Genomic DNA, 26396 nt, shown 5'->3' with positions numbered 1-26396 from the left:
ATCCCCGTTTTGATAGAACTGGTATAAAAGCTTTCCTCAGAGTTCCTGTGCTAACCATTTAATTCTGTCATCAGTTACTTCTAACATAGGAACATATTGACTTTTCTTGTGAGGAATATCAAGATTTACTGGCTTGAAAACGGAGATATTGTTTAAGGAAAAATGGAGTCAATATTTTCTTCAAATGACAAGACTTCTTGAAAGTCACCACTATATTGAGTCATTGTTCTATTTTCAGAAGTTCTGAATACCAGTGGCTCCAGTCAATGAGAGCAAAAAAGTTCCTAGAGCAGAATTTTTGAGCAAAACAACTAAGAATAAATGGAGAAGCAAAGCTGAAGTTCTCCTTTAGGCACAGTTTATTAATACCATGTGGCAAAAACTTTTCTAGTGATCTCAATATTATGAGCCCGTACACTATAGAAAAGGTCCCCCCCCCCAAGGCAAAATGTCAGGAGCTCATCTGAGTGCCACCACATATGGCACAAATTTTTGCACATGTGTTTGCGTGAATATTAACATAGTCTGCAAGTGAGAATGAAAAGACGCGACTTACCGCGGCTGCCCTTTGACGCCACGGCGGCGCAAAGGAGGACGGCGGCTCCTGCTGGGCCTCATGGCCCTGATCACGTGGAGGGGGCCGGGTACAGGCCTATATAAGGCCGAGCACCTGGCTTCCTGGCCTCTCCGCGCCGCAGCCTTCCAGACAGCAACCCTCCCACCCGCCCTAGTTTAGGTTATTTATCTGTTATATTTGTTTAATTTGTCGCAGCTGCGGTTTTTGACCGGTAAGGAACCTGTTGGGAGGGAGTCCCATCTGCGTACGGGACTCCCTACTGAAGGGGGCCTCCTTACTGAGGCCGGCCGCTCAAAAGGTGCAGCCTACCCAGCTGGGAGGCAAGGCACCTGTGGCCAGGCAGCTGGGGGGGCCAATGGAGGCGGACGCCCTTTGGCCCCTTAATAGCTGCTTCCCTGCTGTTAACCCTGTGGCGTGGCGTGAACTGCCCTCCTGGCTGGGAGTGTAGCGGGGGCCCCGAGTGCCACAGAGGCACGAAAGTTGAGCAGCCAGATGGCTGGGGGCATTCAGGTTCCCTTACCCGGTCATGGGGTGCCAACCCTCCATTGAGGGGAGATAATAATAAAGGCTGCGGCCATTTTTACTGCCAGCAGGAGTAGCGTCTTTCTTGATAGTCGCCGCCCGATAGTCAATAGAAAACTAGATTGTTTGTTTTTGAGAACCAGTTTGGTGTAATCGTTCAGAGCAGCAGACTCTAATCTGGAGAAACGGGCTTAATTTCCCACTCTTCCACGTGAAGTCAGCTGGGTAACCTTGAATCAGTCACAGTTCTCTCAGAGCTGTCTCAGCCCCCACTTCCCTCACTGGGTATCTGTTGTGGGGAGAGGAAGGGTGGGTGATTGCTTTGAGATGCCTTCTGGTAGTAAAATGTGGGGTACAAAAACAGCTCTTACAACTAGGTATATATACACATCTTTTTCAAGTTCCAGTTTGAATCCTGGATGCAATCTTGGAGTATAGAAGTGATGACTTCTGCAAACTGTAACTATGACTGATCTCCCCCAATTGATAATAATTAATTAACAGCACTCTCTGTTCTGAACATGATTTTTCCTAGAAGGAAGCCATCAGAGCTCTTTTAAGTTATGAAGCTAAGTTGTTTCTGTAAAGCATGCTTATCTGTCCCTCTGAGGTTCAAGAACATGTTCCCTGTACTCACAACATACTTCTCTGTAAGTAACAGTGTCAAGTCTCCATTGTCAAAATCATGGGAACTGGAGCTCCTATCTGTAATCTATACCCCAAGGTCTGAATGCTCTACTTTCCCCAACCAAAGTACTTTATCTTATCCAGATTGCAGGTAGTAAACTAATACTGAAAGTGTTGGATGCTATGGCCCATAACCTGTTGGAAATATTGGGCTATCTTTCCCAGTAATTAACTGAGTGCACAATGGCTTGGAGCACAGCCATGTGGTCCTGTGTGTGTGCAGGCAAGAAAATATCAAACAGACTCCTTTATCCTTTCAAACTAAAATGGACTCCTTATTATAGGAACTACATTTCTAGATAGAATAGTTAAGATATAGAGTACTCTATTCTAGCTACTCTATTATAGCCACTGGCAGTCTTCAAGCAAAGGTTGGATACACACTTTTCTTGGATGCTTTGGGCTGATCCTGCGTTGAACAGGGGATTGGACTAGATGGCCTGTATGGCCCCTTTCAACTATGATTCTGTGATTCTATGATGGATAGAGATGCAGAAATTAATGTCCTGCTCTCCTGGCAAGAACTTTCTCATAGTCCCCCTCTGAAATTTGAGGTAAAAGACAGTGCAGAGTCCTTCACTTCTATCAGAAATCAGTGCAAGAGCTCCCTGCCTCCTCTATCTGGGATTCCTACCAACAGCTTATCCAACAGGTTATGGGGCCCAGAATTCAATAATTTCAGTGTCTGTGTATTAATACAGAGCATGTCCAAAATTGTGATGACTGGATAGCAAGGGTGACAGCTCAGTGTATCATGCATAAACTAGTTTACTGAGCCATCAGTGATACGCTACAAGTCATTGTTATAGCTCTCAAAATGAACTTATGAGCACTGTAAATATATTTGTGTGTTGACCTCCCATGTGCTATGGATTTTCTATTACTAAGACTTGAAAACCGGTTTTAGTCACTTTTGAAAGTGATTTTGATCTCATTCTGTAGCAGGCTTATAATAATGTGGTGTCTAGCACCAACTGTTAATGATTACTGAAAAACAAAGAACATGAATAGAACAGATCAATATGGATAGGTCCATTTGTTTCCAGTGTGTTGATTACAGTTCTTAGAATGTCGTCTTTAAGCATTAAGTAATCTTACACTTAAACCTGTTTGGAGAATGCATTATGACAGATCTAGGTGGCCACACACTTGTGAACACCTTTATTTGCTTACAGGTAGATCTAGGAGCTGTGTTACATCCCAAGATACCTTGCATAATGTTATGAGAGGCCATAGGAGAAGATTTTCCCTAAATAAGTAGGCCTAAATTTTAGCTGAACCTGGCTAGGTCTCTGCTAATAGTTGGCTTATTTAAAAGTGTTCTGTGATTGAAGCCTGAAATATTAAAACACACTGAACATTTGAATACTTCTAATGGAAGAAGACATGAAAACCTGCAAGGGTGGCTGGTTTCTTAATAGGATACAAGCTAAACAAAACGAGTGGGGTGAGGATGCGCCCATATTAAGGTTTTTCTTTGTATTTCACCGTTCTGAAAAGAGAAATTAAATGTTCTGGTTTACTGTATTTGTTGTTAGGATCTCTCTATTGTTTATTTTAAAACATTTTTATATCACATTTTCACCCAATCTGGGTCTCCAAGGTGGCACACATAAAAATAACGAAACACTTCAAGAACTGATAGCATGGAAAATGAAAAATAATTCAATAAAAATACATAAGCAAACAATACCATAACCATGGAGGAGGGCCAATAACCATTACTGGAGGTATACTTAAATGAAAGCACTCATTCAACCCCATGACCTTGAGCAGTATCCCACTAATAAATTCAAAAACAGTTCTAATAAGCCCAGAGTAACATTTATTCATTTTGTTATATCGTGCTATAGCTCGGGAACTCCTAGTTCTAAGTGCAGCATAGTTACCGATATATAACCTGGAATCATTGTCTAGAAATTTTCTTGAGAAGTAATCTAGGGATTCTGTTCATACTAGAACTCAGTATGTATCTGATGCCTTATGCTCCCTGCCGAGCATTACGCTCGGCGGGGACTAATTTATTGGTGGTTCCTGGCTCCTGGGAGGTGCGTCTGGCCTCAGCCAGGGCCAGGGCTTTTTCGGTCCTGGCCCCCGCTTGGTAGAATGATCTCCTGGAGTAGCTGCGGCCCTGCGGGATTTGCCATCCTTCCACAGGGCCTGCCAAATGGAGCTCCTCCGCCAGGCCTATGGTTGAGGCCGATGCCCTCCCTTTTTAGATCGGGCCCCCCTTTTACATCTACATCAGCAGTGACCCCTGGTTTTTCAGATATTTCTGCCGCCATCAGGGAGGGTCGGGAGGGTCGGGTGGGTTGGGGATTGTTTTAGGTGTTTTATATACTAGGGGTTTTATGGGGGTTTTACATGTTGTTACCCGCTGCAAGCCTCAGGGGAGTGGCGGGCTAGAAATATAATAATAATAATAATAATAATAATAATAATAATAATAATAATAATAATAATAATAATAATAATAATCTATGTTACTACTTTATTGTTGGATACCTTAATTCTTGTGGGAAGAGCTGAGTGCCCTGATGGAGCTGTCAGTGTTCTGCAGGGCTTGGAAACCAGAACTCTTCCACCAGGCATTTGATTAAGGTCAGGCCAGGAAGATTGGGTCCTTCCCTATAAGGGTCCTAAAGAGGCCTGTAGAGGCACTGCGTTTGGCAACTGGGCACATATTCTTTGCCTATGGATGATGGTGGATATTGGGGTTTGATTGGGGGAGGGGTGGTTTTTTCTTTAATTTGTTTTTTCTCACCATCAAGGTTATTGTTGTTCTCTTTATAGGCTTGTATTGTATTGTTTTATCACATTCTACTGCACTCTTTTTATTATTTTATTGTAAACCACCACAAGCCAGACTGGCTTTGGGAATGGCAGAGATAAATTCAAAGATAAATACATAAAATAAATATTGCCCACACTTTCTTAAAAAATCTTCACCTGCTGGCAGAAGTCCCTGAAAGAGGGAGACAGACAAACCCCCTTGGGTAGGGAGTTCCCCGAGGTGCAAAGACTAAAAAAGATTACCTGCAGCTGGAGAGAAGCCCCATAAAGGCAGGTTAGTGAGGCACTTCAGCAGTCTGGGTGAGAGTTCAGTAAGGCTTGCAGAGCTGCATTAGAATAGTGTGTGGAAGGAATGTGAGGATTGTGGAATCTAACAGGAGTTGAATTCAACATTGCCAACAGGCCTTGGCCATGGCATAGGAATCTAAATCAAAATGAGGAGGGCCCCCAGGTTGTATGGTTGAATAGCAAAGAAGACAACTTTGATTTCCAACAGGAGTTAAAGAGGAAATGAAGAGTGGCAGGAAACCATGAAGCTCATTCAAACAAAATCAGAAGTGAGCAACAGAGATGGAATGCAAGGCTGATGAAGGAAGACAGAAGTGAGGAATGAGTGGCTACAAGAAAATGATATTGAGTTAAAGGAAAGAAAGGGGAAAATGGGATGATGGAAACAGGCAGACAAGGAAACCATCCCAACTCCTCCCGTCAGGTGTTGCAGTTTGTACTAAGATCCAGCTGTCATCCTTTGAAGTCTCCCACTGAAAGCTTCAGTGTTTACACAACATGCTAGTGTGAAGTAGTCACAAGTCTCTTGCACTTAGCAAGTAGTATGTTGAAATTCTTTTGACATATTCTGATGGATTAGTGTATAATAAAGATAAAACTGGCTGCTGTTGAATATTCAGAAGTGGATGCCTTTCCTTGACAAAAAAAAAAAGACCTTGCTAGAACATCTCCCAGGACTTCAAAGACTAGAGCCACAAACAGAAATCCTTCATAGCCATTGGAAATTATAAGAGCCACTTCCTAAAGCTGTATTACTTCCAGAAAGCTCAAGCAACAGAACCTGGGGAACTAAGTTAATGGATTCAGGCACGATTCTCATTCCTAGCAATCTCCAGGGGTAGACTGCACGTTTTTTCCCTGGGACTGCTTATGCACGGGGCAGAAAGGCCAGGCTGGTGGCGATGGGGCAGCAGGGCCAGTCCCTAATTGTGCACGACAGCTCCGCCATCCTGGCCACCTCCCAGCCCTGGCCCAATTCAGGGCCCCGGATGGCCCGTGGTAAGTATGTTCTCAGAAAGTGGCAGGGCATGCTACCCCACTGCAAGGAACTGGCAGCAACCCAGCACAGCTGCTGTTGTGCATAATCAGTCTATGTCTCCTATAGGAGTAAATCACTGAGATTCACTAGTAAAGGTGACAGTTCAAGTTGTGTGCTAGAGATATGGCTGAGAATAAAGGCAAACATTTGGAATTGGAGCAGTGGATCTCTGCACACAGAATTCATTGAGAAGTGCTTCACCTGCCAGGAGTCCTACAGCATGCATGGCATTCCCGCCAATAATAAGGAGCATTTTTTCTGGCAGTCCCTAAAATCGACTTGCAAAGGCGTACGTCGAGTTACACCTCGATGAATAGCGATAGAAATGGAAGCTGAGCTGTTAGGCCAAGCAATGCATGGAAGCCAAGTTGTCAGCGACGTAGTGTGCCTATTTGCTGACTCAGACACCAGGCTAGCAGTTGTCATTAACAGCAATAAATGGATGTGATTAATCTGAGTGAAGAAGCAAGGGGATGCTGAGCTATGATGAGGCTAAAGTTTGGTCACAGAAGCTGCTTTACTTTGGAGGTACTTAAAAAGGAAAAGTGGGCATTATTTGGGACATCTTATGAAAACATGGTTAGTCCTTTCATTCTAGACAGAGGGGGTGGGGTGGGGAGCAAAGGTGTCTGTATAGGCAGTACAGATTCTCGTGGCTCTCCTCTTCTCACCATGATGACAGAGGAAGCAATAAAAAGGAATGGAGTTGCGGTTGTGTAAAAATATGTTTCCAGGCAGCCAGTGGACTAATGTAAATGCACTTCCAGTCCAAGGGATGAGTGTCTATTTTGTCTTAATATTAATGATGTACTGTAAAAAAAAAAACACACACACACACCATATTGTCTGGGTTTGGAAATGAATTGTTTTTATGAGTCTAGGAGTCTGGAGATACGTCTGCAATGACTGGGTTGAAAGAGGTGATCTAATGGACATCCTGCTCCTACCGCCCACTGGTGCCTGTTTTCCCCACTCCCCACTTTTCTGATCGAGTACTAAAGGATTGAACTGTGAGCGCAGGAAGCCACAATGCAAATATGCCCCAAGAGGGTAAGACTGAGTGGCAACTCTGGAATCTGGCCCAGTTTACAAACCTGTCCCTTATTGAATTTCCACACAATTGCTTCTGTATGCCTGATAACTTGCTTCTAGTGAATATCTCAGAGTATCTTGTGCAGTAATTATGAGTGCTGCTGCAGCGGATAAGTCTGCCATTAAAGCTGTAATGACTTGTGTTACTAGAGAAATGGTGGTATACCTTTTGGTTATGATTCTGTAGACAGAAATAATGGGCGATGTCCCTGAAATTCTTACTTCATATTTGCTGAGATCCTCTAAGCTGCAGGGAGAGGGCCACAGCACAGTGGCAGAGCACTTGCTTCAAATGCACTTGCTTTAAATGCAGGTGGTTCCAAGGTCAGTCCCTTGTTCCTCCATTTTAAAGGATCACAGATGTTACAGGCTAGGAGAGGCTTCTTTCTCAAGCCACTTGACAGAATAGATGAACAGTAGCCTGAAAGGACTGATGGCTTGAATCAATAATATACAGCTCCATGCAGTATAATCAGTATAACTCAGGAAAAGGAAGGGGTGGGGGAGACTAGACTCCTTCCAGGACTATTATGGCCTTTGAGAAGAGGATTTATTGGGGCCAACCTGGCAGCCACCATTAGGCAACTTGATACCATGCAACCTTCATGACTCACCCAGAACTGGTGGCATACCACAATGAGGTGTAGCAAGCCTTTCAGACAAATCTGGGAGACCCATGATTCTGTCATGGAAGCTCACTGGGTGATCTTGGGCCAATTGCTCATTTTCAGCTTAATCTACCTCACCATATGGTCGTGAAGCTAAAATGGAGGAGAGAAGAATGTTGTAAACTGCCTTTAGATCCCTTTGTGAAGAAAAGCAGCATGTAAATAATAAATATAGTTGAAGATTTGGGAACAGAGCAAAAGTACTTGGGGGAAGCAAGATGCCCCCTACAAGTCCTTGTGGGTCTCTAATTGGTATATTTCCATAAGTGACTTTAGACTGCCGTTTTTTTAAGCATGAAAACTGTTGGAAAGGTACTGCCCACCTTTGAGTGAGAATTGCAGTTTCAGGACTGCCTAACCTGTAAGCTAATTTTTTTTTAATTTCAGGATGTTTAAAGAGCAGTTTTTGGATTCTGGTGGCATCATGAGAAAGAACAAATTTTGAGAGAAGGATGAGAAGTTCCATAGAATATGCACATGCCTATATTTGGATCTTGGTTGTTATCTATTTGCATGATTTGATTTGTCTGCTTTGGAGGAACAATGCTCATCTGAAGAGGCTGTAGTCCAGGGGTAGTCAAACTGTGGCCCTCCAGATATCCATGGACTACAATTCCCAGGAGCCCCTGCCAGCATTCGCTGGCAGGGGGCTCCTGGGAATTGTAGTCCATGGACATCTGGCGGGCCGCAGTTTGACTACCCCTGCTGTAGTCCATAAACACATCTAAGTTGGGCACATATCAAATATAACAAATAGCATACTGGTCTTGGAGTAAGGACACCTTTGTGTTCACAAGATTTAGTGATTGTTTTACAGCAAGGATGTAATTGCGGCCATATTGAGGGCAGATGGTAAATATCCTGCCCTGAGAGATTATTAATTATGCAGATTAATCAAAGCTCTGTAGCAGATAAGAACTACCCACCTGAATCAACCAGACAATAAGTACAGGAATGGAGACACTTAGAGATACAAATCTCATCCTCAAGTACAACCAACTGAAACTCATCCAAGCAACAAATCAGAGTAGGTGAAAGCATTTTATCTCCAAAATGCCTGTTAAATAATTTGCTATTGGTTGATGATGGTCCACTTTGATTTCCAGAGAAGGAGGGGGACTGTAATTTTTTGGTTTTTTTTTAAATGTTCTAAGTCTCTTTGGGGATTCTGGTTCAAAAGCAGGCTACAAATATAATAAATAAGCTTTGCTAGATAGCACATAGCAAATGCAATGTTAGTGGAGATTTTTTTCACCATCAAAATTAGTGCAGAATCATCCTTCAGATGAATCTGTGTCTTTTCAATGAATCACCTATGATCAAGTTATCATCCCTCTCCCTCCATTTTGAGCAGTTCCTTGGAATACAAAGGGGCTACTTCATTCCTTTAGCAAGGGAAAGGCTGTGTCTGCTGCTAAGGTCAACTTCCTATTTTAGGTATGATGTAGGCGGGGTATCAACTGAAAAGCCACTGAGTGTGTCTAAGAATTCTTCAGTGCATTCTGGAATTTCAATAGGCTTTGACAGCAAACCATTTTAAAAGACTTCCAACCCTTGCCAAAGTTGAGTGTAAGAGAAAATCCAGACTACACTAGGTAATTAACAACAACAAGCATTTAACAGCATATAAAAGCACAATATAAGGGGGGAAAGTGCAAAAGGATCCACTGCTAGAGAAAACAAAGGCAAAGATCATGCTTTAGAGTAAGACATAATACATTCACGATTTCTCATGGCAAGATATAAAAAAATAGGTAATTACCATTACTGCTCTGTGTCTATTGTAACCATTTACAGATCTCCTTCCTAAGCGGAATACCAAATAAAGCATAGCCACAGGACACATCTGTTGGAAGAGTCCATAGATACCATAGCAGCTATGATGGGGAGGCTTTGGCATGACATTTACCAGAACTAGTTTAGGAGTCTTCAACCTTACCTATCAGCTCACCTTGGTGAGCTCAGCTAAGAAGTCTCTGTAAGACATCTGGGTGTATGTTATACCAACACAATTCCTTTAGGATCCAACACTAGGTGCATGCTCTTGTCAGAGATGTTGTGTTGTAAATAAAATGGAGTATTGGTGGATTACAATGAATCTCCTGATTCTGGGTTACATACTTGGGGAAGTGTGCTAGAGCAGGGGTAGTCTGCTAGAGCAGTAGCGTTTGCTAGAGCAGTAGCGTTTGCTGGCAGGGCTCATGGGAATTGTAGTCCATGGACATCTGGAGGTCCACAGGTTGACTACCCCTGTGCTAGAGCATGGCCTGCTAACTCATCCAACCATTTATTTATTTATTTAGATATTTATATCCCACTTTTCTCTCAAGTGGGGATACAAAGTGGCTTACAGTATTGTTCTCTACAACAGCATCCACCCAGTGAGATAGGTCAGGCTGAAGGAGAATGACTTGCCCAAGATCACCCAGCAAGCTTCCATGGCAGAGTAGGAATTCAAGCCTCAGATTACCAGATCGTAGTCTCACACTCTAACCACTATGTCATGCTGGCTATCTGAGTTATAAACTACACACCCTGGTCGTCACACAGGCTTAAATTCTAGATGATTATTTTGATGGGCAAACAACATTAACCAGAATTGTTTGCCAGGAGAGTAGCAAACAGATGAGACTCCAAGGATTCCTTGAGTCAGAGGAAAAACAAGAAGGTGACCCTAGTTATCTTACTATTCTTCCCTGTATGTGGCATGTCATATCACTGGTGCCATACATTTGTTCTTCTGCTGGCATAGCCCTACAGCCCATTCTTTTACTCTGTCAGGCACAGGGCAGCAAATGTGTGCTCAAAATACTTCCTTATGACAAGTGTTTCATTGTCTTTACCCTAAGTCAGACTTTCCCATTTGCCATCAGTAACAGATTTATACATTGTCATGACCATGAGAGCTTTGTATATACGTTTGCCTTGAACGGATGTGGTGTTACATCCAGTCATAGTGCTTGAGGAGAATTTATGTGGTGTCTGCTTTAATAGGCACATCATCTCTTTGTCAGCTGTTGCTTCATTGTTTGGCATGTTGTCAGGAGAAAAAGAGCAGCTTGGAAGATGAACTGCTCATGGGTCTTGCTTAGCTGATAATGGACACATTAGTTTTACTTGGATGTTGAGGGTAGCTAGGCTACCTCATTGAAGAAGGGTGCAGGTATTTCAATGCTGTTCAACTCTCTCAGTAATTCTTATAACAATTGAATAGGATATGTCATTATTATTGCTTTAGGATGCTTAGGGCTGATCCTGACTAGATGGCCTGTATGGCCCCTTCCAACTCTATGATTCTATGATTCAATTATTATCTACTTATTGCAGGTTGAGTGCTGAGCCTGAGAAAATAAATGTTGGCCTTGTTGTTGTTGTTAGGTGCGAAGTCGTGTCTGACCCATCATGACCCCATGGACAATGATTCTCCAGGCCTTCCTGTTCTCTACCATTCCCTGGAGTCCATTTAAGTTTGCACCGACTGCTCCAGTGACTCCATCCAGTCACCTCATTCTCTTTTGTCCCCGTCTTCTTTTATCCTCAATTGCTCCCAGCATTAGGCTCTTCTCCAGGGAGTCCTTCCTTCTCATGAGGTGGCCAAAGTATTTGAGTTTAATCTTCGTTTTTTTGATGTTGAGTTTAAAACCAACTTTTGCACTCTCTTCCTCCACCCGCATCAAGAGGCTCTTTAGTTCCTCTTTCTGCCATTATAATGGTAACATCTGCATATCTGAGGTTGTTGATATTTCTCCATGCAATCTTGATCCCAATTTGTGACTCATCTAACCCTGCCTTTCTCATGATGTGCTCCGCATACAAGTTAAATAGTCAAGGCGACAGTATACAGCCTTACCGAACTCCTTTCTCAATTCTGAACCAATCAGTGATTCCATGCTCGGTTCTCACTGTTGCTTCTTGACCTGCATATAGGTTTCTCAAGAGACAGATAAGATGCTCTGGTATTCCCATCTCTTTAAGAACTTGCCACAATTTGTTGTGCTCCACACAATCAAAGGCTTTAGCATAGTCAATGAAGCAGAAGTAGATGTTCTTCTGGAACTCCCTAGCTTTTTCCATGATCCAGCGTATTTTGGCAATTTGATCTCTATGTCCTCTGCCTCTTCAAAATTCTGCCTGCACTTCTGGAAGTTCTCAGTCCACATATTTCTGGAGCCTAGCTTGTAGGATTTTGAGCATAACTTTGCTAGCATGAGAAATGAGTGCAACGGTGCGGTAGTTTGAACATTCTTTGGCATTCCCTTATTGGGCATTGGTATGTAAACTGACCTTTTCCAATCCTGTGGCCACTGTATCCAGCTAGTATCCATATAGGCTTCCCTGTGATCTTCCCCAAAACTCTGAAACAAATCAGGTTTTATAAAGATGATAGAAAAGTCAACCAAACCCCAGGAGGTTCACAAATGTATAATGATGCTGATTCCTGACAACATTGAATCTGGAGCACTTAACAGAAGTGGGTAGTGCTAAAGGAGGTGGAATAAAAAACATCAAAGGAAGCTGCTTCTAACTTTGTAGTGAACATTAGGGTAGAATTACAGGGTATCTCAGTGAACGTGTGTTCCTGGCTCTAGTTTGGCCAAGATAACATAGAGTGAAAGTGCACTGAGATCTGTTTTTACCCAGTTTACAAACTAGATCTTTTTGACTGATGGAACAGAGGCACATAAATCCCAGTATTATGGTCAGGTCATTAAAGGATTGAACTTGTAAAGAACAGAATCACTTACAGTTCATCCTCTCTTAATCAGACGAGCAATATAGATTGTTGTCCCTGCTTTTTTGTCACTGCACAGTCAGCAGCATTAAACTGAAAACTGATTGGAAGAATTGATCATAGGTACATTTCAGAGACACACAGAGTCCCAACTCTGTGTAAGTAGTAAGTCTCAACTAAAAAAATCGCAGTTTTAAAAAATAAACTGTGCACCTTATAAACATTGAAGGAGGAAAAGGCAGCAGATAGTTGAAAAGGCAGTGTCTGTGGAACAGCTGTGTCTAAGCAGTTGGATGCGTCTGAACTGTTTGCCAAATGATTTCTATACCCTGCTTGTAACTAACTAGTAGGATGTGACTTGAAGCAGCAGATACTCAAACTTGCAAACTATTAATTCCATTTCTCTATATGCTGTAAAAATACATGGTTTGGAATCAGTTGTATTATATATTAGACTAGTAAATAAGCCTGATGCAGTCTTAATGCAGCGGGCGCTAGCGGGGCTTCGGAGTCAGCGGGGCCAGCTGGTCAGGCACGGCCATGGTTCGGTGCGGGAGCAGGGCCTGGGAGTTGGCGGGGTGGGGATGGGGCAAGGCTGTGCGGCGCAGGGCAGCTCAACCGGGTCGCGGGAGTCGTCAGTGGCAATGTGGGCATGGGGTGGCACAGCGTGGCACGGGGTGGCTCATTGAGGACCATCTTCAGATTATGGGTCCGTAATTTGCCCTTAGAAAGAATGGTAACTTCTCACCATTCCTGCCCACCCTGAAGCCCCCATGCAGCTACTTTTCATTTTAGCAGAAAAGCTGCATTTGGGAAACACACAAATTGCAGCTCCCCCCTGACACATACATGATAGATAGATCCCCCTCCTTTTGTTTATACTCTCCAGGGAATGATACATGCCAGAAAATAATTTCTCCAGCTGGACTACAATTCCCTAGAGCAGAATCTGGCTGGCAAGAGTGCATTTCTTCCTACCTTTGCTTTGTCGAACTGTGCCGTAAAAGTGGAAGAGCGGATTTGAATGTGCAGGACCTTAAACCCATCTGTATTGCCTTGCTCTGGCCACAAAGCAAGCACCAACTGGAAAAAATATAAACAAGTGCTTCTGTATGCCTCTCTTTGCAGTTCCCTCATTTAGCCACCAGAGAATCATGAGTGAAGTTTGTGGGAAGCCAGCTGAACAGAGGGGGCAGGTGGCCCCTGTATTTAAAACATACTCATTATCTGGGATATACTGGGTGGAAAAGCAAAACGTGCAGTTGACTATCAAATGAGATGTGTCAACAAAACCACTAACAAGAGGATGAGAACAAAGAGGGTTTCTTTCATTGCTACCTAGATGATGCCATTTTGTGTCAACATGCTTAAGGAAATTGAATATGTGGTTTGTCCTACAGCTACGTGTGCTAAAAACAACCTATACAATGATGGTGGATTGAGCTGGTGGGAGGATTTTCATAGAATGGTGTAGCTGGAAACCCAGCACTTTTTCCTATCCTTCATAGAGTCCCTCCTCCTTCTTAACAAAAGTACCAAACTCCATGACTACTATGCTTATACAAGTTCTACACCATTGCTGTGCAAAGAGATGTGCTGGTTGTTGAACTGACACATCTCCTTACACAGCAGTGGTGTGGATATTGATATAAAATGTAAATGCCTTAAATAAGGTTGTCAGTTCTGGCAGGGAACATTCCTGGAGGTTGGGGTTAGAGCCTGGGGAAGGCAGGGTTTGGGAAGAATGGGGGGGGGGGACACTAGCAAGATTCAGTGTAGGGTTGTCAGCTTTGGGTTGGGAAATACCCAGAGACTTCAGGGGTAAAGTTGGGAGTTGGTGGGATTTAGGGTGGGGGTGGGGGCCTCAGTGAAACATAAGGATATGGAGTCCACCCTTCAAAGCATCCATTTTTCTCCAGGGGACCAGATCTCTATAGTCTGGAGAGGAGTTGTAATCACAGGGTATCCCCAGGTCCCTCCTGGAGGCTGGCACCCTTCCAAAGCACCTCACCATGAAAATGGGGATTGCTAAAAGAGTTGCAAAAGAAGCCAACAAAATGGGACAATGACAAAAAAGCACGGGTGGGGTGCCAATGCTGTCAGCAAACTGAATACTAAAACGAACAGAAGATGACACCATAGTGCTTTCCCGTAGAGAACTCCCAACGTGCAGATCACAGTATATAATGTGAAAACATCAGGAGCCACAGGTTTCTCAGTCAAAGAATGAGGCAAACCATCCTCCCCTAACCCCCACCATATTAAATGCCTTCCAGAATGAAACCTGTCAGCATTCTGAACCATGCTAGCATCGTTGGCTTATTTTCTCCCTGATTTCAATACATTATGCTTTACTTGGACTAGCAATGAAGATTCTGTCTGCCCTTTGCCTATAACTAGACAGACAGCCTGAATTTATTGTCCATATTCAAAGAACTGGAAGCGAAATAAATGCACAGGGTATGCCACATTTTTATATCTTTTCTGGAAAACATTATTCAGTCACCATTTACCATTGCAGTTTTTAAATAAGGTATGGAGGCAAGCCAGTGATGATCTGTCTATTCCTCTTGGTTACTTTTTGCTATGTATAGAAATCAGAGTTCATGTGTCACCGCTGTTGTTTGCCCATAGAGACTTTTTTATAAATAAGTGGTCCTTGGGTAAGAAAGACAGAAAAACCAATCTAAACTCCCTGCGAGTCTTAAGCACAGAAACAAATTGAGGTCTGTTTGTGTGCAATGTTCCATTTTGTAATGGTAAGTTAAATATTAAGATAACAGGAAATCTAAAAAGGAAAGGATTTTTTTGTCAATAGATACCGTTAAAAAATGCAACCTGTTGTGTAACTGTAGGAGAAGGTATCAGGTAAATTTTGTGTGAGACATCAGAACAATTACATTACAATGGAATTCTTGTTCATGCTACTTTAAGGAATGGTGGTTGTTGTCTTTCACTTTTCCAAAAAGTACCATACAAATGTTTGGGAATGTTCATTTTAGGTGGTTTGTTGTTGTTGTTGTTGTTTTGGTATATTTGCACAATTTTACTAGATCATAACAAACTTGATGGATTTCAGCACCACTGCATGTTTGCTTATAAAGAACACAATCCAAAATGTTTCTCTGTAGTTTGTATATGAGAAAGAATGAGGATTTTTTAAACTGTGGCCTTGATAATAATTGCTTTGGAGATACTTTCTTTGGCAGATGATATGTATAATTTTGCATGGTTTTCCCCCCTTGAAGGTGTATGAGGCAATCCCATGTTACAGCGACTGCAATCAGTATTCCTGGGAAGCAGAACCCTGGTCTTCCTGTGAAATCAACAGTGAGCAAAACTCCCTCCATTGCGGAGAAGGCCTACAGGCTAGGAAAATCAGGTGCGTGGAAATAAAAGTTGAAGGGTTTGACATAGGCGTTTTAAGAAAGCTGGTTCTTTGTTTTTTGTTTATTCTTGGATTTATATCCCGCCACGCCCAGACAGCTCATGGCGGGTCACAAAACATAATAAAATTCCCAATCAAACCCATTGCTAAAACCCAGTATAACCCAGTAAATAACCCAGCAGAGGCAATAAAAACCTCTTCCTTCATCCTCCAGCCAGACCCAAGATGGTGGTACCTCGGGGACATATGGGGTGAACTAGGCCAAGGTTGGCCTGGGGGGACGGGTCCCAAGATCTTCCTGGCCTCAACCTCAACCAAAGACCTGGCAGAAGAGCTCCGTTTTATAGGCCCTGAGGAACTGTGAAAGCTCTGTTAGGGCCTGCAGCTCTCCCAGGAGCTAATCCGACCATATCAGGGCCAGGACCGAGAAGGCCCTAGCCCTGGTTGAAGCCAGGCTCACTTCTCAAGGGCTGGGGACTTCCAGTAAATTTGTACCCACAGAGTGCAATGACCTGTGGGGGGGCATAATGAGGCAGGGAGTCTCTCAGGTATGTGGGACCCAGGCCGTGTATAGCCTTAAAGGTTAACACCAAAACCTTGAACCTGATCTGGGCTATAAATGACAACCAAAGAACCTGCCTCAGCACTGGCTGGATATGGGCCCTCCAGGACGTGCCAGTGAGGGCCCGAGCTGCTGCATTTTGCATTTCATCTTTTCTGCACTGCCAATCTTGCATTACTACAAGGATTAGATTCTGTAGGGGCCTTGATCAGAATGGTCTAGGCTAGCCTGATCTCAGCAGTTCTTAGCAGCCAAGCAGGATCAGCCCTGATCACCAAGGTAGGCAATGAAAAACTACCTGTGTTCATTTCTTGCCTTGAAAACCATATGGTGGCTGAGCCTTGAAGGGACCTTCTACCAGCTGGCCTGTGACTTCTCTACAATTTGGTTATTTATATAGTTTTATTTATTTAATTTTACATTTATACCCTGCTCTTCCCTAGGTAGTCTACAAAGCTGAAAATATACAACATTGATAAATAGGTTTTAAAACTCTAAGATTAAATTTAAAATCACTTCTGTTAACCTGCTGCATTTGTGGAAACACGGGATCCAGCCCAGTATTTCTACTCATAGTAATCATTATGCATCAGTGTTCAGTTTAATGCCTTCATTCATCCCATGTTTCTGTTCATCATTGGGGATCATTCAGTTAATAGGAATCTTGTGGCACACAAGATGAGACAAATATTTGGAGGATGATGAAGAAGCACATTGTTCTATAGGGAAATAGAATATTTAATGATTTAATAATTATTATATTTAATAGTAATTATTGAAGATTCTATTTCCCACTGCACCAATTAGTTTCTTCATCGTTGTTTTGCTTTGATGCAGCCTGCTTTTGGTTCACAAATATTTGGAGACCATCATCGATGAGGAAATTTTTGACATGGATCCTTCTGTTTGTACCCATCTTTGTCATCTGCAAAGGTGGTCTTCCTCTGCACAGCATATTAATCTGGTCTGGCATAAAGATAAACTCCTAGCACTGTAGGAACATAGTCTACAGTGGAATACCACCCTGCAATGGAAGAGGGCACACTGCATGCTGAAGTAAGATTGGGGTCTGAGTCTTTGACAGTTCTATCCAGTTGTATGCCATGGCAACAGAATTACTAAGTAAATCATGCTGGCAACAAAAATTGTCACAAATTGTACTCATAATTGGTTGCTTGTGATTTGTTCAGCATGGAATGTTCAACGTCTTACACATTTCTTCTCCTGTAGATGCGTAAACACCACTGAAGATGGCGAAGGAGAGACTGTGGCCAATAAGTTTTGTAACCAATCTGAAATGCCTCTTGACATTCAAAAGTGTACCCTCTATTGCCCCAGTGAATGTGTGGTTTCAGAGTGGGGTCACTGGAGCCAGTGCTCACAGGTAAGCTAATTCTGTGATGCTTCCTAACTCTTGCTGTTATTTTAAAATCAGCAGTGTTTTTAAAAAGGACTTGATCAGCAAAGAATCCAGGGAAATTCTCAGAGCACATATCCAGATCGAAACCAAGCATTTCAAACCCAGATGACATCCAAAGGAACTGATGGTCAGGATGGATTCTCATATATTTTATTGAGAGATTTAAGCACATGGTTGAAACAAGTAGCATTCTGAGTACAATCCTAAGCAGAGTTATGCCTTGCTAAGCATAACTTGCTAAGTTATGCCTTGCTAAGCATAATTAACTTCATGGGTTTAGAAGTTCTGTTCTCAGGCTCACTGGGGGCACCATTTGCATCTGTGGGGCCTGGAACAGAGTAGAGGATGTATCTTTTCCTCCCAACCAGTGTGGCAGTTTGCTGGATCCCCATTCTGTCTTCTGTGATTTCGGCTCCTAGTTGGTCTATCACATTCCCTTCTGGCTGGCTAGAGTAGAGTGGTGCGCCTTGGGAAGACCTGGAAAGGTGAAGTTGTCACTCTGGTCCAGTCAGCCATTGAGTCTGGTCAGTTGGTCTTGGCTTCTCCAGCCTCTCTCCCTTAGTTAATTGTGGAATATTGTAGTGGAGAGTCTGTTATTATTGTTTATTAAGTCTGTGTATTCTCATCACAACTTTTGTGGGGCAGCTTGGACATTGAACTGAATCCATTTTGAGGGAAAGATAGTGCCTATACCCCAGTCTCCCCTACGTTTGGGGGATCTCTTTAATGGATTTAAGGTTATAGCCATTCCAGGACTTGTCTAGCTCATGGGGCTGTTATTTACTGCACTCCCAGTTTGTGGGAGAGTGTACCTATGTTGAATCCCAATATCTGGTATCCCACATGTACTTCATCAGACAGGGTGAGAGGGTGGGGTCACCCAGTCCAAGGATTCATGCCATATACTGAAGCCATGTTTAACTCCATCACTTGATTGCTTCTTGTGCATATGCAACTGAAAGACTATGATCTCCTGTTACTTCAACACTGGGCATTTAACACGGCAGTACCTGTAACGTGTTAACTCTGTGTTCATCTGACTTGGAAATGTAATTAATTGGCTTCAGTTGAATTCATCAACACAGTCTTAAACTGAGTTAATATGCAAGTTGTGTAACAAGTCCCTGGAATAATTATCTGAGATTTATTGTATCAGCTGTAGACTTTGTTGCTTACAACAGTTGATAACCCCAGTACTAGATCTGAGTGGCCTCCTTATTTGCATCAGCCGTTAGCATTTACAGTGGTTAATTCAACAGGGTTTGAAAACAGTTTGTTTAATTATGTAAATTCATCGAGTGATGAACAGAATGAAAGAAGAAATGCTACTGCTGCTTGTGGATCAGCAGCACCTTTATTGGTTTATATGAATATCAATTAAGTTTATGTTCTCATAAAAAGATGTAGACAACTGAAGTGTTGATGGATGGTGGGAGCAAGAGACAGGCTTAGCTACAGGAAGGTTTTTTTTTTGCTGCACTGCCTGGATCCTTTAATCTTAGATAATAAATTGGAATCTGATGAAATTAGTTCAATAATACAACATACAACATGTGCTATGGATCCTGAAGGTTCCAAGTTCAGCCCAAGGTTAAGGAGAGCCCCCACCAGTCAAAGGAGAAAATACTAAGTGTGATAGACCGATGGTCTGACTCATTATAAGGCAGTTTCACATTCATATTTTTTTATGGGAGGAGGCAAGGTGTACCTGCCTTGCACAGAAAAACCCCCAGGTCTGGGCCCTAAGTAAAGGATCTCAAATACTGGGAAAGAACCCTTTGTGGCTGAACCCCCATTGATAGTGCTAGTGGGGTAAATGGTGTAGTAGTGCTACGTGGATTACTGGTCTATTGTAACATGTTCCTACATTTCCCAGACAACACAATAAAAATCAGTAATCTCATATATTTTCTTATACACTGATTATATGAGTCAGTTTAAATTGTAGTGGGAGAAAATTGTACTACTACTGATGATGATGATGATGATGATGATGATGATGATGATGATGATGATGATGAATGATACTTACAGGAAAACACTTTCCAGTAATCCTCAGTCATTCTGTACTTTCCTTTATGGCTTTCAGAGATTATAATCTGTATCACTGGCAGGGGTAAAAAGTATATTTCTATATTTTGTTCTCTATCTTTTTCTAGCACTTGGGCAGAGATATGGGCACAAAAACTGACTGAGAGACAGAAGCGAGCTTTGATGTCAGAGTACATGATCGTTATGTGTAGCTGACCCTTAGACCAGATCATATTAGTCGTTATTATGAGATTAGTGATGATCATGAGATTAGCATGAGATTAGTGATGATCATGAGATTAGCATGCTAGTATTTATTTAGAAAAATATATAAACCACCTCCATAGATCCTTACCACAAAGTATAAAAAAACAGTAAAAAGAACAGACATAAAAATTATCAATATTAGAACAAGCTGTAGACTCACAAAGCATAAAATGGGCCTGAGGCTAGTATGAGACCAGAAAAAAATAGCATTAGAAACCTCCAGTTAAATGCCTGGAAAAAGTTTAATGTTTCAGCTTGGCATCTAGGACAATAAGGTGCCAGGTAACCCTCAAGGGAGAGGTCACACTAAAGGTGACTTGCCACCATTAACAAAACTTTGTCTTTGGTCACCAGAAAACTCACCTCTGCAGGTGGGGGTACATAGTCAGGCTTGCGAACACGTTAACTGGTGGACTAAATAGTATAGAAGTAGACAGTCCTCTGGGTTTTTTGGTCATAAATTGCTTAGGTCCTTAAAGATAGAAACAAAATAGGCAGCTGGTGCAGATTTCAATACAGGAGTGATAATCCAATCCCTGGCAATAGTCTGAATGCTACATTTTAGACCAATTAAAGATTCTGGATAGGTTTTTAAGTCAGCCACGTGTAAAATATGTGGGTCACTATGTCCATATTGAAGAGCCTCTTGTGGCGCAGAGTGGTAAGGTAGCAGACATGCAGTCTGAAAGCTCTGCCCATGAGGCTGGGAGTTCAATCCCAGCAGCTGGCTCAAGGTTGACTCAGCCTTCCATCCTTCCGAGGTCGGTAAAATGAGTACCCAGCTTGCTTGCTGGGGGGTAAACGGTAATGACTGGGGAAGGCACTGGCAAACCACGCCATATTGAGTCTGCCATGAAAACGCTAGAGGGTCACCCCACGGATCAGATGTGACCCGGTGCTTGCACAGGGGATACCTTTACCTTTACCTTATGTCCATATTACCATTTCAGAGGAACATCTATGGGTGGGGAATCAGCCAAAGATGAAAAAGGTGCTCTGGGCATGTTGAAGGCTTGAGCCTACAGTGTGAGGGAAGGTTGTGAAAGAACAAACCATTTACTTCTATCCCCGTCACAATGTGGGCTCACAGTTTACTCATCCCCCAGTCATTTCAATAGTGGTTTTCTCAAAGTGGGATCCAGTTGCCAACCACAAGCCTTATTGGATAATGGCCTTGCCCATTTTCCTTAGATATGGGGCAGGTCCATATTGGGGAACAGGGCTCAGAAGAGCCACGGATGGCATTCTCAGAGCACCACACATGGCTCCTGAGTCATTGATTACTACTGCTTTAGAACCACAGCGTGAACACCACAATTAATGGATTTGGACAATGATGTAGAAGCCTGTCCCATTCATTTCAGTGAATTTTTCCCCCCATGGTAAGTAACTTGCAGCGCATTCCTACACATAGTTACTCTCACTCACCCTTCATAGACTGGCACAGATAGGATCACAGCTGAAGTGTAAATGTTAATTGTAATTGCTGAAGTAAATCTTCTGCATGCCAATTTTTGTGCTAGACATGATATAATTGACTGTTTTTAAGGAGCCTCATCACTAGAGGTCTTTGATGCCACTGTTTCAGAGTAGATTTAGTCAGGTGTTCCCCATTCGGGAGGTGAGTTTCAGCCTTGTGCTAGTAATCTGTACTACCCCACCTATGTTCCAAAACCATTATGCATAACTCGTCTGAAGCTAACTTTTATTTTATTTTGTGAGAAATATCTTATTAAATTGTTGCAGAACCTTCTCAGTCTGCATACTGATTGTTATGCGTGATTCATTATACAGTTCAAACTGGTCAGATCCTTCCCCTGTAGCAGGCTTTATTGCATGGCAAGCCTTAATTTGCACATTTCAGTTTGAATGGCTTGTTAAAAATCATGCTCTTCCACCATATGCAAGCATTTCAATAAATTTCAAGGCCACTTAACCCTTGTGACCTGCATTTATGAGGGCCGTGAGAAACAGGATGAGAACCCTCCGAGAGAGATTGCTGGGGAAGTCTTATGTATTACAGTACAAAACATGTCAATATCTCAAGAATTCTTTCAAATAGAGCACTCACCTTTCAGTGCAACTAGTTCACCTCTTTATAGTTTCTTACATCTGTTTAGCTCCCTGATGTATTTGTACATTAGTGCAACTGTGTTTTACGTTTAAAGCTTATAAAACGTTCAGTAAAATGCGCCTAATTAGAGATTTTGTCAATACAGCCAGATCAAATGCCTAAACAAAAAAATGGAATCACTGCAGATCAGCTGAGCTTTTCCTAGCCTCAGCCCTACGAAAACTAGACCTTACTTTAGAAGAAGAAGAAGAGTTGGCTCTTATATGCCGCTTTTCTCTACCCGAAGGAGGCTCAAATCACTCAGGATTGCTGATTGAACCACTCCCATCCCTTACAGCAGTTTATTAGATTTTTAGATATCCATTGTGTAGTAAGTCTCCACATCTACGAACTATGTCAGTGGGTAGGGCTGATATAATGAATATTCTTAAATGATACAGGTAGGAACTGGGAACTGGGCGCTTGCCACAGGAAACATCATTTTTATGCCCTCTGTAGTGTGTGTGTGTGTGGGGGGGGTTGCTACCTGTTTTTGAGCAACAGTCAACAGCCGTCAGTGTGTAAAACAGAAAAAGCATCCAGAACTCTGGAACCATTTGCTAAATCTATATACCACATATTGATCAGTACCGAAATCTCATGAGGCACCAGCATTTGCGTTTATGGAATTCCACTTCTTGAGGATTTACACCATTCTATCTCAGATTGCCCACTTTATGAAGAACCCAGGGCCAAATTTCTTGCCCTGGTTCAAGCTACCACTCAGTTGAAGAGAAATTACTGTTTCTGTTATCAGACTCTGAGGCCTATGTTTCCTAGCATAAAACATCTTTGCTGAGACTGCTAAGAAGCTGAGGTCTCTCTGCAAAGTGGCACAAAGTTGGAGTCCGGTGGCACCTTTCAGACCAACACATTTTTATTCAAGGGATGAGCCTTCGTGTGCACAGGGCACGTCCTCAGATACAATATCAGGAAATGGAAGTGATCAGTTCATACTTATAGGCAAGTATATATGTAACTCTCATAGTAACACTTCCCCATTGCATGTCGAAGTTGTTAACAGGATACCTATCAATCTGCTGAGCCCTGCTGGGAAAGACTCCACCTAGGCCCACTCAATTTCTGAAGAGAGTCAGCTTGATGAGGTGGTTAAGAGCGGCAGCCTCTAATCTGGAAAGCCAGGTTTGATTCCCTACTTCCCCTTCAGTGGGGCCCAAGTCGTGCAGAGTGGGTAGGTCACGCCTTTGCTCGCTCAGGTAGGACAATTCAACTGCAAATTTTGCAGACACGTAGCTGGTGGCCAGAGCCTGACGTATATAGTGGTTAAGAGTGGCAGCCTCTCATCTCAAAAGCCAGGTTTGATTCCCCACTTCTCCATGTGGAGTCAGCTGCGTAGCCTTGGGCTAGTCTTTGTCCTCTCAGAACTCTCTCAGCCTCACCTACCTCACAGGGTGTCTGTTATGGGGAGAGGAAGGATAGGCAATTGTAAGCCAACTTGAGACTCCTTCGGGTAGTAAAAAGCAAGGTACAAACCAAAACAAACCCTTCTAAAAGCACTCGGCAGGCTCTAGGAAAGGTGCTGGTGGGCACCATGGCACCCATGATCACCACATTGAGGACCCCTAATTTATTACACTCCATTTTGGTATGGAGCATGGCTCACTTGTATAATACAGACTAGCATAGCTTGTGCCCCGTCCAGCCTGTCCTGTATTAGGAGCTGTCAGAGGCATGATAAATCTCCTACTGCTTTTCTGGTACTGCAGAAACAGCACCTGGTAGGACTCTGCATAGGTACTTGGTGTAATCAGCCAGGTGGGTAATCATGTATGCTGAGGTCAAGATGATGAGCTTGCAATTAAAAGTCAGTTGGGCCGAGGCATGGCACAGATGGGTTGACAGTAGATCTGTTTTAGTTTCCATCGATTCATCGTTAACTTTGTCCAACTTCCGGAGCAGAACATTTTTTTTCTTGTGAATTTGTGAAAGCGCAGGTGGATTCTTTGTACTTTGCACTTCCTATTCTAGCTCCTGCGAGTGACAGTAGGCCACAGGGGCAAAAATGTAATTGACTACAAGAAATGCAGCAGTTGTATTTATTTTCCCAAGCACGGCTCTTTGGAACCGAACCAAAGGCTAGAGTTTCGGAAGCAAAAGCTCTTTAGGGACAAACGCTGGTCTATTTATACCTTTCCCCCAGAGCTTTTGAAGGGTTTTAGTCGTTTGTATAATCTGATTAATCTCTCACGCTGCCTCGCTATCCAGTCCCTATATGTCATGTAAACGGAGATACAGAAGCTGAATAAAGGACCTGAACAGGTTTTTAGTGTGGGGAAAAAATGATTGTAGTGCATGCTACTATGGTTGTGTTATGATATTAACTTCAGATAGCCAGTACTGCTTAAAGGGCTTATAAATATTGATAAGTATTCTGTGACAACAGGAAGGCATGCTTGAGGCTTGCAGTTATATCCCATTGTCTGAGTGAATAGATTCTCTGAATCGTCGTCCTTTTGTCCAGTTGCTTCCATCACCTGAAGAGTGACTGAGTAACATGGGGAGAGAGGAGAACTATCATGATTGGGTGTGGGAGGGAGGGAGGAAAGTTAGAGTGGGAAGAGGAAATCCAATAATTAGAAGGGTTGCAAAAAGGAAATCAGACCACTTTGCTGATTAGGCCAGAGGGGAAGCAAGGGCTAGAAGGGAAGGCAAATCCCTTCCTTCCCTTCTAGCCCTTACCTAATTATCAAATTGGCCTCAATTGTGAGACTTCTTGGGTCCCTCACATTTTTCTCTTCTGAAGGATTTACCACAGAGCCACCTGACCTTCCCGTATGTACTAGTTTTTCCCAGCATGAAACCCAGTAAGGAAAAGGTTAGAAGCTTGTATGCTGGACACAAAATCCCTTGGCTTTTCCTGGTCATTTCTTTTAGCGCGGACAGAGCAGCCCTATACCTTGAACAGCCTTGGACACGGGACAGTATCCTGCCAGAGCTCTGCCCAGGGGGGAAGAAATTATTTGTTTCGTCAGGAAGGTGTTCTGGTTCCATGTTTCTCTCCAGCACTTTGAGAAGCATAGTCTTCTGTATGCAGGATAATGGGATCTGTTGTTGTATCCACTAACAAATACCGACATAAGCAGGTGTGTGAGGAACGGCTCCTGGCTTCCTGTCTCAGGGGCTTTTTGCACGCCTTCAAAATAGCACAATGGTTGCCAATTGAAAACGCTACTGATTTGCTGTTATGCACAACGTCATCGACAATCTGCCACACACCTGAAACCAATCTGCAAAAAGCGCTTCCTTGTAGCACTTTCAGGGAAATCCCCAAAAGTGGATTCACCCTCCGGAAAGCGATACACTCCTGCAACCAATCTGCAACACTAGCAAAAAAGACCTGTGCGTTAACATTGTTGCGGTTTCTACAAAGTCCCTCCCCCTGGCTCTCTTTTCTGATCTTCCGGCGAAGCGATCGCCATTTTTTTTTCTCCGAGCGAGCGGAGATAAACGCACCAGCGAGCCTCTTTCAGTTTAGAGGCTTCCCCGGCTTCAGTCCCTCCCCTTCAGTCACTAAGCACAAAGAACAGAGAAGCCCGTTTGCTGATGTATTTTCCCTTTATTTTTTACACATTCATTCAGCCGAAAATTGGGCCCGTGAGGGGGGGGGGTTCACTCGGAGGGAGCGTGGCAACGATCAAACGACAGCTCAAACACACCAGGCAGCTGGATGGGTCTCTCCGTTGCAACGAATTAACACAGATTCGTTGCAATGGGTCTGTTTTTTTTTTAAAAAAAACTTTCTTAAAGGGAAAGGGGCTGTTTGGGAGCATGCTAACGGCTGCCCATTAGCTGCTTGACGGCCAGGGGCGGGACGAGCTCGGCAATAGCGCTTCCTTTCTAGCGATTTCTGCCGAGACCGGAAGCCTGTGGGAAACGCTACAAAACACAACTGGATTCCACTACAAAGGCAGGTATGCATAACGACGAATTCCACTATTTTAAATGGCGATTTTTCATTCAGTGACCAATTTGCTACAAAGATCCCGGTGCGTAAAGCCCCTCAGTAATTTTTGGACCAGTTTTGAACCAACCACCACAAGCCAGTAAAGAACAGAAAAGTGGCTCTCTTGAAATGTGGCCCTCTCCTGCAGAGAATTCAACCAGTGTGTTTTAAGCTGAAGAAAACAGAAGTGGTCATTTAGAAGCTAGCCCTCTCTGATTTCTTTGGTGTCATGATTGATTTTAACAAAAACAAA

At 43.0% G+C, this 26396-nt stretch overlaps 1 protein-coding gene across 4 annotated transcripts in view; it reads left to right on the top strand.

Moving 5' to 3' along the window:
- Window positions 1-26396, top strand: part of THSD7B (thrombospondin type 1 domain containing 7B) — a 702862-nt gene that overhangs the window by 639649 nt on the left and 36817 nt on the right. For all 4 annotated transcript variants that reach the window (XM_077320192.1, XM_077320193.1, XM_077320190.1 and 1 more), the window contains 2 exons: window positions 15647-15780; window positions 17579-17732. In XM_077320192.1, coding sequence (XP_077176307.1) covers window positions 15647-15780; window positions 17579-17732 — 288 coding nt within the window. The remainder of the gene's footprint in view (window positions 1-15646; window positions 15781-17578; window positions 17733-26396) is intronic.

This window comes from Paroedura picta, chromosome 2 (assembly GCF_049243985.1).
Source record: "Paroedura picta isolate Pp20150507F chromosome 2, Ppicta_v3.0, whole genome shotgun sequence".
Lineage (NCBI taxonomy): Eukaryota > Metazoa > Chordata > Lepidosauria > Squamata > Gekkonidae > Paroedura > Paroedura picta.
Note: the sequence above shows the minus strand (reverse complement) of the source record. Positions and strands in the feature narration are given on the sequence as shown.